This window comes from Taudactylus pleione, unplaced genomic scaffold (assembly GCF_031769625.1).
Source record: "Taudactylus pleione unplaced genomic scaffold, aTauple2 ptg000334l, whole genome shotgun sequence".
Taxonomy (NCBI): Eukaryota; Metazoa; Chordata; class Amphibia; order Anura; family Myobatrachidae; genus Taudactylus; species Taudactylus pleione.
This window is the reverse complement of record NW_028284735.1, coordinates 2,236,913-2,249,296: the sequence shown is the minus strand read 5'-3', so window position 1 is coordinate 2,249,296 and position 12,384 is coordinate 2,236,913. Positions and strand designations below refer to the sequence as shown.

At 43.5% G+C, this 12,384-nt stretch overlaps 1 protein-coding gene across 1 annotated transcript in view; it reads right to left on the bottom strand.

Moving 5' to 3' along the window:
* The window catches only part of MCAM (melanoma cell adhesion molecule), a 279,907-nt gene that overhangs the window by 12,834 nt on the left and 254,689 nt on the right, over window positions 1–12,384 (bottom strand). The window contains exons 13-15 of the mRNA XM_088443798.1: window positions 8,760–8,795; window positions 4,872–4,907; window positions 2,839–2,980 (exon numbers count right to left, since the gene is read on the bottom strand). Of these exons, the coding sequence (XP_088299924.1) occupies window positions 2,839–2,980; window positions 4,872–4,907; window positions 8,760–8,795 (214 nt within the window). The remainder of the gene's footprint in view (window positions 1–2,838; window positions 2,981–4,871; window positions 4,908–8,759; window positions 8,796–12,384) is intronic.

The following is a 12,384-nucleotide window of genomic DNA, read 5'->3' as shown; positions in this document are numbered from 1 at the left end:
GAAAACAGAGTAAAAAAATGGCTGGTGACTTGTACTATGATGCTGCCTGTTAATTATGTACGCCTCTAAAACGGTGTTTAAACACTCAGGCACGCCTGCGTTCACACCTCCACTCCCCCGTTTTTACTGGACTGCCCCTGTTACCACCCACAAATGGCCTCTCCTGTCACTCACTCTGCTGGGCTGACTTTGCTGTGCGAGCGAGCGGTCTGCGAACGCACTGTGTAGTTTGCGCACGCGAACTGCGATGCATACGCATGTGCAGATTAGCAACCATCGGCAATAACGAGCGCACTGCGGATAGCGTCCGGGTCTGAATCGGGTCCAGGGTGCGAACACTTCCCGATCGCATGGACTAGTTCACGCACACGCACTGCTTCTTATATGCATGCGCACATTGCAAACATCAGCAGGCTACGTGCGAACGCAGCCTAGCGAGCATGTCTGAATCGGGCAATGTACACTGTAACACCCAGCAGCAGAAAATGTGTACATAGTAATAATTACCTATAAGGTAGGTGCCGGTAGCTCGGCTTTGTGCGATAATGGATAATATGTAACAGGGCTGTATGTGGTGCTGTGAGGTGGACATTGATGAGGCTGGGGGAGGTGCTATGAGGCGATTATTGTATATTGCTTCCTATATTTTATATCAGTCAATAGAATAGTCTGTTTCTCAGACAGGGCTGTTAGGTGATGTATTTGTCTTAGTTCTTAGACATAATGATTTTTTATATATCATTACACATTTAAATTGCAACCCAAATAGATAATCCATGACTATGGCCCTCATTCAGACCCACTCGCTAGCAGCTGTCCGCTCGCAAGTGGGTCGGTGGTCCCCACTGCGCATGCGCACGACGGAGGGAGCTCCGTCGTGCGCATGCGCGAGACCCGACGAGCGAAGGACTTTCCTTCGCTCGGAGTGTCTCATCAAAGGGGGCGTGCTGTCGATGGTGACTGACAGCACGCCCCCTTTGGTGGGCGTGCCGGGGCGTGCCTGCCAGACGTAGGCGTTCCCAAGGGAACGCCTACCGTCTGAAGCCGGCCCCACTGACATCACTAGTGATGTCAGTGGGAGTGATTTTGGCTCTGATAGAGCCAAAATCACTCCTGGCCTTGCGGTTGAAAAACCCAACCGCAGGCTTTTGCTCGCAGGTTCGATGGTCGCGATGGTCAAGACCATCGCGACCATCATCCTGCACGCTCGTATATGCTGTGGGTGGTGACCCACAGCTATACGAGCGTCCAGGAGGACGCTCCATATTAATGGAGGTGGGCCCTGATTCAGAGCGAGCGATCTGGTCAGAGCGTCCGGCTCTGAATCAGGGCCTATTTTGCCATTGCCTTTCACTGGTAGAAAAGCCGGGGCCACTTGATTTCATTTGCCCCCCAGACTATAAATTGCCAGCCAGCCCCTGACTACACCCTACCTCTTCAGACATATGGGGACACAAATCTATGATATGCAAAAAATCTTGCTATGGGTGAGTTTTCGGTGCACCTGCACAGTACAGAAATACGTATCTTGTACGTCCAACTCTAAGTGAGGCACAATGCCATACCAAAAGGCACATAAAGTAGGGACAACACCGGCTAGTCTGAATCATTGCAATAATTGTTGGAAGCTTTCAAACATCAAAAGTAGTCAAGCCATTTTGGCAATGTAAAGAAAAATGTACAATGATAAGTTAAACTGTAAAATGGACTGTGGAAAAAGAAATATTGTAAATTAATATTAAAGAAGAACAGTTACATAGTAGCGTGTAATTCTGAGGTATACCAGGATGTACTGCATGAGAAAGCTACTGTATCATATAACAGTATGAGGATGAGTCATCTCATTCAGGGACAGGGATAACACTAGTAGCAGATAGTCACATATTGAATCCAATGTGACCTGGAGTCTCAACAAATTAAGGGGCCATTTATCAACCAGTTTTATCATACGCAGAGCTGTAACTAGACTTCTTGGTATCCTGTGCCAGAAAGAGCATTGGTGCCCCCATCATTTTTCAAAGGGACATAATACACCCAAAAAAGAGGAATAGCCTCATGGGGAAGGGCCAAGGAAGATATAGGGGAAGCCAGGAGATGCTGGGGATGAAATAAGAGGAAGCTACAAGTAATAATGATAATAAACAGTAATTTGACAGGCCAAACAGCGCCCCCTGACCTGTGGTGCCCTGTGCGATGGCACCGGCCGCACTACCCTAGCTACGGCCCTGATCATACGCAACGTGTTTTAAAACTCGTTGCGTATGATAAATAGGGGTCTATTCATGAAGCAGTGAAGTGTCCTGTTTATCTATCATAGAGCAAGGTATCGTTGGAGAAGCTTATTACTTCTTAAGTCGGACACACGCTCCTGTGTGTATCGTATCACCATATATTTCAATGGTGGGTGCAATTCATAAAGGAGCATAAAGCTCAGCTTTCCCCTCCTCTGCTTGTACCGCATTGGCCATCTCAGGAGTGTGTGTATCTTCACGTGACAGGCACAGGAAAGTGGATAACTTGCCTGTCCTCGAAGCCAACCTCCATGTTAGCTCTGCCCCTTTGTATCCCATCACCCATTACACGCAGAAGCCTGCGCAGGCGCACTGAATATTCCTCGGAGCCGCCAGAGCATGCATTTTTCAAACAGATGACAGTTAGGAGCTGATTGGCTGGAGCACCATTATCATACACAACAACTTATTGCGTATGATAAAACTCGTTCATAAATGGGCCCCATAGTATAAAGAAAGACAGGGGAGTTGACAGAGGTATTGATGCAGGATGAAGGAGTTGAAAACTTACTGCTGTAGTGTGGTAAATCTGATAGTAACTACTCACATATCTTGTTTTCCAGAGCGTCCGCAAGGAATGCGTCCCTTCTTGTAAAGGAAGTATAGCACAGCTCCGAGAATGGCCAACAGAAGAATACACACAATGACAGCCACGATAATAACGCCATAGCTCTTTTCACTTCTGGAACCTACACAAATTATCACACATATCACAGTTAATCAATACATATTAGTACATTAATACATATTAGACATAAGAGGTACTTTTCATTGGCATACATATAGGATGATCATCGTGAACCATGTCAGAATCAGATTATTAGCATGCAAGATGTTACATTATCATATGTATCTGGCAGTCAAAAGACTTAGGGCCTGAGGGGTCTATTTACTAAGCAGTGTTATGGTGGGTACACTCTATACAGATATATCTACAGATGATGGTTGTTCGTACACACTGAACAAGCATCATCTGTGTCTGCCCGCAGGTCCCGGCGACCAGGGGGCGTGGTGGGGGCTGCCGCTGTGTGTGTATGGGCAGTCTGCCGACCGCCCGTACACACCTGCCGATGGACAGACATATCTGTCCATCGGCTGTGCAGCACAGCCATTGCGATATGTCGCGGGTACACACTGCCCGACGGGCAGCAGATACATTGGCCGATCAATTGATCGGCCAATGTATCTGTCAGTGTGTACCCAGCTTTAGGAGACAGAGTGAAAAGTGATAAGGTGCCAGCCAATCAGCTCCCAACTGTCATTTTTCAAACACAGCCTCTGAGATGTTAGGAGCTGATTGGCTGGCACCTTATAACCTAACACTGCTTAGTAAGTAGACCCCTGAGTCAGAGACGGATGCAATGCAGATATTGTCGCAGAACAAGCAATTGTTTGCTAATGCACATGCACAAACGCTGCTCTGCGCACGCACAGCGACTGCAATGCGATTACGTTCATAAAGAGGAACCACTCGCAAAGTGAGTGACACTTAGTCAGTTTGTGAGTGTTAATGTGGGCATGCATATATTAGCCACTGTGTTCTCCAGCGCAGCACGAGAGCTCTCTGCATGTCAGGATAGCTGCAGTGTTTGCGGCTGGTCAGACTTGCCTTACATGCTGCGTGACTGCCTGCCTTGCGTCAATAGTACCGATATTTACTCTGTTATCGTCGGACAGATATGGGAAGGCAGCAGTGGGCGTCCCTATGCTTGGGTTGGCTGTGGTTTGGACGCTATTAGCATATTTTAGCAACTGTGATCCATGAGAGAATGCCGTTGCGATTGCATTAGTGTACATCTCTGAATCAGGCCCTTAATACAAAGAAAACATCTGGTTCTACCTCTATACCCTGTTTCTATGCAAGGAACATAACTACCGTAGGTGCAGCTGCTATGGGGCCCACAACTGATGAGGGGCCTGTCTTCTCTGTCCCATGTTTCTATGTGAGATTTTTTACATTGAGCCATACATGGGGCACTTAAAAATGTCGCAAAGGTAGTTTTCAAGCGATCGCATGAACATGTGCTTTTGTGATCCATGTAAGAATTATCGGCAGCATGTCTGACATGAAGGAAACTCTGGCCCAACTGTGGCCTACAGCTATAAGGAGAGGAAGAGAGTGACTTCAAACCTCACTTGGCTGGGAGCCAGTCAAGCCAGACTGGCTCCCTAAACACACACCCAGGTAGTCAAAGCTTCCAGAGCATCTCAGTTTGACACATCTGCAGGTAAAGGGAAGAATCCAGCGATCCATAGAACACTGAAGGGGAGATGTATCAAACTGTCTAAAGAGTGGAGAATTTGCCCATGCTGAAATATGGCAGATGAAATTTTTGCAGTTAATAAAAGGCATGCCTTATACAGTTTGTATATGAGTTTGGGAGACAACCACTAGTCACCCATATGTGTGATCATGTTCTAATTGCACCAATAAAGCGATAAAATAAACAGCTCTGGGCATGTATCCTGAATTACTGGGGTTTGTCCTTGTGGCCACCCACATTTGTGGCTATCTGGGCACTGATGCTGTCAGGATGGAACCATGTGTGGTCAAGCTCCTTTCATCTAAAGTTTTCTTACCTGCTTTGGGGATAGGAACCACAGTGGCTCCAGGTTCTGTAAGACAACGTGAGAAACAGACTCAAATTAGGATATTGCTTTCTTTTTTTAAGCACTTTGTAAGACAATTAATACTTAAAATGACCTTATTTTTTATTACCAGTATTTGAAACACACTTTCATACTCACTAGGGCCAATTTGTTGTCAGAAGCCAATTAACCTACCAATATGTTTTGGAGGAAATCCAAGCAAACATGAGGAGAACATACAAACTCTACACAGATGTGCCATGATTGAGTATTTCATATATATGCCTTCAGTTTGTAGCATTAAAACCATGTTGGTATTGTGCTGTCTACATTCTCCTATCAGCATTTTCAATGTGGACATTATGACTACATCCTAGCGAATTAAACTCATGACTTCTTTGTTGTGAGTCAGTAAAGCTGACCACACAGGGATCTATGGACTAAACAGTGATAAGAGACAGAGTGAAAAGTGATAAGTCTGTGATAAGGTGCTAGCCAATCAGCTCCCAACTGTCATTTTTCAAACACAGCCTGTGAGATGGCAGTTGGGAGCTGATTGGCTGGCACCTTATCACTTACTTATCACTTTTCACTCTGTCTCTTATCACTGCTTAGTACGTAGACTCCTAAGTCATTTGTGCTGTCCAACTATTAAAATAACTAAGCAGAAAAAGTGAGACTAATATGATATACAATAATAGCACCTAACATCACATGTGCCTGTATTGTAAAACAAATATCTTTCCAATGAAAGTATTGGAGGACTTCTGAACACATATAGTATGAATGAGAAATCCGTCCAATGAATGCCACAGTAATTGTGCACTATTTGAGGCTCATATCTCATCCCACCACAGCCCTGTATTTATTACAAACTTCATTGCATATTTGAGAATAAGGATTCAATAGTTGAAATTAAACATTCACTAGCTAGTCTGTTTGGCATGGCCTATGTAACTGTTTCACACAGGGTTGCCGAGAGGGGGATACTAAATAGCCAGGCTTATTGGAGGGGCCCGATGGGGGTCAGGGTCAGCTGCTGAGGGGGGCATTGTTGAGAGATTTTTTGCTACTGCACAAAATATTGGAAAATCCCCATGACGCATGTGTACCACTGTGTATGCAGAGACCGCTGCTGCGCATTGGAATTGCTTCCATCAGAGCTGGTGGCGGAAAGCCATGGTTGTGTTGACATGTAGTTGAATGGTTAAACGGTACAAGTAGTCTCTTAACTGAGTGTTATTGTGCATGATTCATCAGCCACAATAACATCACAAGTCTCTTTTATTGTGCATGACTTACCAGCCTAAACAAAATCCCATGTCTGAGTCACCAGACTTAAAGGTCAGGCTGTGAGTGACACTGTGCTGTATGGCTTTACAGTACTTAGCCCAAGAGAGATTGATACCTTATCATATTGATGTTTATGTTCTATCACCTGTATCCTGTTATCGTCAATAAAACCTACTCTTTTTTGGCATCAAAATGTGGACTAACCTACTTGCTCACATCTGCTACGCACCTACCAATTTGTAGGCATCTGCCAATAGGTTGTTCCTTGGAGGTGACTGGAAGGCGGCTTAAAGTGATTGCAAAAAAAGGCCTTCTCATGGGCATGTTACGGAACTCTCACGGGCATGTCAATCAATTGAGTTCTCAAACACAGGACCACAGCCACACAGAGGACATGTTCAGAGAAAGTACAGAAGGAGACACTGCGACAGCCATAGGGCGTCATAAATGCCGATGGTGATCACCACTGGCAGATTTGCACTGTCCATGATCATTGAAATTCGGTGTTTCAGGGCTTGCAATGTCTGGTTCTCACAAGTACACAAGGGGAAGGCTGAAACTAGCATTTTCATGTTATCGCAAATGCAAATTTTAAATTGCAGCCGTGCATGCAGTAGCATCCACCTCTGAACAAGGCTCTCAGAAATTTAGATTTAACCATCTGTGATCTGCCATGGATAGCCTTAAAACCTTGGCTGTTAGGGTGCCTTGAGGACCATGTTTGAGAACCACTATTATAATTGGCAAGTGCCTTTATGAAAAACAAAACATTTTTTCTAATATATTTTATGATTGTAGTAGTAGTAGTGACGACAACTTACATAAAGAGTAATTGTAAGTGGGGGCTTATGAAATACTGTAGCTTTCCAGAACAAGGAGCAGTTATGTCTACTGCCTCCAGAGTAGATGAAGCAAGGGAGGTGGGACAGAGCAGGGGAGACGGGACAGAGCAGAGAGGGCAGGATGACGTGAATTCCAGACACTGTCCATCTGGGATTGCTAACCTTCTGGACAGATATCCTAATTTCCAGATTGTCTGGAGCAATTACAGATGGGTGGCAGCCCTACTTAGATTTTCTTTGTCATTCAAGTCCCAGTTGAGGTATATTGGTAGCTTTGTGGATTTTCTCACACATTTAAGCCATGCTCACAAAATAGGTATTGTCTTTGGTATGCCCACTAACCCTTTTTCCACAGAACCTACAAACCACTAAAAGGAAGAGCAAGAGACTTAAAATTGACTTTAACCACAAGGCCCAGGTACATACTAAAGACACCACTCAGTCCTCCAACACCCAGCACATTCACATCACTGTATCACAGAAACAATCCCATATACATTTCTTCACCTTTGTACTACAGAAATCTCTGACCACAGATGTCGCCAAGAAAAGTAGTGGTTGCAGAAAGGTTTGCAGATTTGCTCATGGGAAAATGCAGAGGGGGAGGTGACAATTGCCCTGAAACCTCACCTCCGTTGGCTGGGCGAATGGGACAATAAAAGTAGTCTATAATACAATATAACTAGATCTGCAGCCACAACATTCAGTATACAATAAGCTGTTGCACATTCCCAGTGGCAGTGGATTTTTCTACCAAGAGAATAGCTGCCAACAAGAAGAGAGCGGTGTCTTCACATGAATTGTAGCATAATATTTCAATTCACAAAATCAAATGGAGGAAATGCTACTACTTGGAGCTTGTAATTATACAGTATCACAAATAAGAGGAGCAGAATAGCCTGCATGGCACTACACTTCATTAGGTATTGAAAAAAATATAACTATAAAACTAGTGAGAAAATGACAAAAAATATTTATGAAGTAAAATGAAAGGTGCTAGAAAACAAATTCTCCTATAATAGATATAATCCTAAATTAAAGTATTGTATATTTTATTACACAGATAGGAAGCCTGTTGTCAGTGTTAACTTTGTCTTTTAAATCCTATATGTTATTGCAGTGGCTTCATATTGGAAGCACTATCTGCTAATCACATGCTGGAAGGCAGTCTGGACTGTGATCGGCGGAAAGTGCTTCCAATTCCCTGCCTCTCTGCCAGCTGAAATATGCTCCTAGGGGTTGCAGCCTATGCAGTCCCTCGAAGTCATGAGGTAGAAGGGGGGGGATGTGAATGCGCAAGTTTTCCTGACAATTGTAATGGGTTTATAGGGGCTGCAGCCAATGTAGCCCCTAGAAGTCAGAAGATTGTGTGCATGAGCAAGTCTCTGGCTTTTTTCCTTTTACGTCTCCTACACACATGCGGTGCTGCTCAGATAGCAACGCAGTGGCAGCCCCCTTTAAGTCTACAGGTACTATGGGGACTGCCAATTAAGAGTGGTGTAGAAATGGCTCATAAGGGTACTGTATATTCATAACATTTCTCAGTAACTCTGATTCTTAACACCTAAGGCCAATTGGTGCACAAATGAGTTAAAGGAAAGGGTTTGAATGTATGATTGTGCACTCAATGGTGCGCACTTCTCTTCACCACATAAACAGTATTTCTAGTGGTTAATGACGCAGCCCATCATGGTCTGTGAATAGAAAATGTGTGGTCAGCTCCTCTCATCTAAAGATTTTTTACCTGTGTTGGTGATAGGAACAACCGTAGTTTCAGATTCTGTAAGGCAACGTGAGAAATAGACTCAAATTAGGAAGTTCATTTTTAAAATTGAAAATTGTAATTCATCTTATTGTATTGCTTTTGTTTTTTAAAGCACTTCATAAGACAATTAATACTTAAATAACTCTTTATTTGCAGACCATTAAAATAAAATGACAGAAATAGTAACCAATAGTAACAACATTGATATTATACTTCCAAAATTTTTATTTACATACAGTGAAAAAATGCGTCAGCAATAATTCTTCCCATATAGTACATATCAATACAGTAATACACAAATAAATACATATTTTAATTATTGATACAAAATATTTCAACTGGAATTAATCAGAGACATTGGCCCTCATTCAGAGACGCTCGCTAGCGGCAGTACGCTCGTTCCGAGCGATGTTCGCACATCTGCGCATGCGTACGGTTTTTAGTACGCATGCGCGAACCAGTCAGTGCGGCCGAAAATCGTTTGTACGCTATATAGCGAGTGCCTGCTATTTTGAGTGACAGAATGAGGCGTATGTGGGTGGTAACAGGGGAAGGTGCTTGAAAACGGGGGAGTGGAATTCGAACGCAGGCGTTTTAAGGGAGTGCATAATTAATACAGCAGCGTCATTGACCACGTCACTTGTTTTTTTTTAACTCAGAACTGCTCGCAAAATAGCGGTTGAAAAAACCAACCACAAGAATAGCGAGCAGTTCATACGCTGTACGATGTACTCGATTAATCTAATAAATAGCGGACATGACGTATGGTGCGAGCGGCCAGGGGGCGTTTTTATCAAATAAACGAGCGTATGTTTTGCTCGCTCGTTCAGACTTAGAGGTGTGAACAGACTGCAATGTGCGAACGGATCATTTGAATAGCCACCCCTTGTTTTTGAACGAACGACCGCAAATAGCGAACGGCTCTGAATGAGGGCCATTATTCAGAGTCAGTCTGAAACCTAAATTTGCAATTTGTTTTCAAAAATCGAATTTCTGCTATATACAGTATACATAGGCAATCGCATCTGCAAACCTTGAGGTTTTTGAGACCAATCGAACAGTCATCTTTAGTCTCTTCATAGTTATCATAAGTGATGTTTCATCATATTTATTTTTAAGACAAAATATACAGTATGATACCCAAAACTCTGACAAACTTCTGATATATGTACTTGATAATGTTTCATGATGTGTTGTCACTCAGATTTCAATATCATTCTTGTCCCAATTGAGGCATATTGGTAACATTGTTTGTTGATTTCTTCATAAATTGTAAGCAATATTCACAAGGAGTTATTTTTTTCGTTGAAAACTCTTGCAGAAAAATATATCTGTTCTAAAGAATATTCATGTATATATAAGCTGCTCCTGTGTGGTACCACCATGAACATTTTTGTAGCTTTGTACTCTTCAGATACTTTTAACATTTCTAGATTTCAGATTTCCAAGGTAAAGAGCACAGATACATAAAAATATTAAAATTGGAATAAAGACCATTCATTCTATTATTCTTCTTTCGGTAGGCTGGGTGTCAGGATTTTGTAGTGGAGCTAACGATAGGCGTCAGGATTTCGACGCCTATCTTTAGTCCCATGTCGGGGTGCCAGTGTCGGGATATTGGCGGGCGGGATAGCGCCTGCCGGTATCCTGACTGCATCTTGTTTTACAAAGGTTCTCTAATGGGATGAGCAGGCTAAAACTGGGTAGATTGGGGTTTTACTGTGTAAGATCTAGGTGCATTCATGCACCTCAGGAAGAAAGTGCTCATGTCAAATATCATAGAGCATCTTAAACAGCTAGAAAACTTTACATGGCTGCCTAAGGATCGGCATACACTAGCATTAGAATCCTTTTTGTGCTATATGGTGCGAGATGTCTGACGCGACTCATGCTCCGCCATGGGAGAGACGATTCCTGGACATTCATACCTTCTCCTGAATTTAGCATACAAGGACGATATGCATGACGCATCGAATTCTCTTCGCATGCATGCCGGTGTTGGTAACACCGGTATGCATGAAGGAATGCGCAAAGGACCGCTCTCTCTGTAAGAGTGGCCCTTTGCGAATGCGGGACTTCTGGGTCAAATACCCAGACGCCCCTCTGGTGTCCTTCAGCACATGCGCAAAAGGACGCACGCGCCGTGGGGGGTACTGGGAGGGATCCGATTGTATCCCTCTCACAGCACTCTCCCGATAGAAGCCCATAGGCTTCTATAGGGAAACGCCGTCAGGAGATGGTGTTAATCACCACAACCGAGCCCCAGAATGCATCGCATTCCAAGGCTTGGTGCATATGAGAAATGTGGTCAAACACCGAAAATGCATTTCCCCTTGCTGCATCCCACACAAAATCTTTTATAGTGTCCTAGGCATAGGTATTTTTGTTACAGAGAAATTGGTAGAAAGTCACAGATTAAGCACAGTGATGCATGGTGTGATATATGACGCAACTCACTCATATTGGTCCTCAGGTTATCGTCTGAGTTGCACACAGCAGCTGCATGTAATGCCAGTGCCAGCATCCATGGTACCCGTTCATTGAACTACAGTACATTACCTATGTAAGATGTATATTTGTACAACACTGTTACCTGTATTCAATTAGGGAGCGAAAAGTCTGTGCTGGACTTTTCGCTCCACATCGGAGCTTTTCTGGGGATAAAGTATCGGGCGGGTGCCCGCTTTATCCCCGTATTCAATTTAAAATAAGCGAAAACGGGAGCCGGCGAATAGGGATCTAGGAAAAAAAACGGGAATATTCGGGAAATAATTGTAGGACCCCCTAAAGATGTCCGGACATGGGGGATCACTATGGGTACCCCCGTTTTTGCCTGCAGGAGAAAATCAGGTTTTTAAATAGCCGCGGCAGGTGTTTTTTTCCCGACATTGAAGAAGTGATACAGAAAAGCACTACCCCTGAACCTATTTCCCTATTTTTAAACATTGTTTCCCCTTTTTTTTTCACCCCAAATTTTGTATTCATTTTTTTGGGGTGTCCCTATTTTTTTAAAAACTTTTTTTTAACACAGTTTATTTTTAAAGGACATTCCCAGGGGTGTAGGCTATTTTTGTTTAAAGCCTGCACCTCTAAACCCCAATTCTGCACTTTTTTCATCATGTAAAACATGGTGAAAAGTTATCCCTGTTTTTTTTCAAAGACTTTTCGAGCTAGCGAAAAGTCTTTGAAATTCAATATGGGGATAATTGAAATAGGCGAAAATGACATAATCGGTGACTTTTCGCAGCCTAATTGAATACCCCCCTGTGTGGTTTAACACATGGCACAGTTTAGTCACAAATTGGATTGCATTTGTATTTTGAACAGTGGAGCTTACTCAGAGCCACGCAAGTTGGCTGCAATTGTAATTTCATTGCATTCATGTAACTAAGGGCCTTATGAGATGTACACAGTGCCGATATTTACACAGTTGAGCGATTATCAGTAAACTGAACGTGTCTAAGTCTCCTGGTGCATCCAAATTAATCAGTGAAGTCCCCTGGTGCATCTTAGTCGCATTGCATTGCCCCTAGATTATGGGTCCTCCTCCCCACTGTCTCACAGCCTTCTTCTCTAGCACTTCTATGACAGCCTTCACATTCAG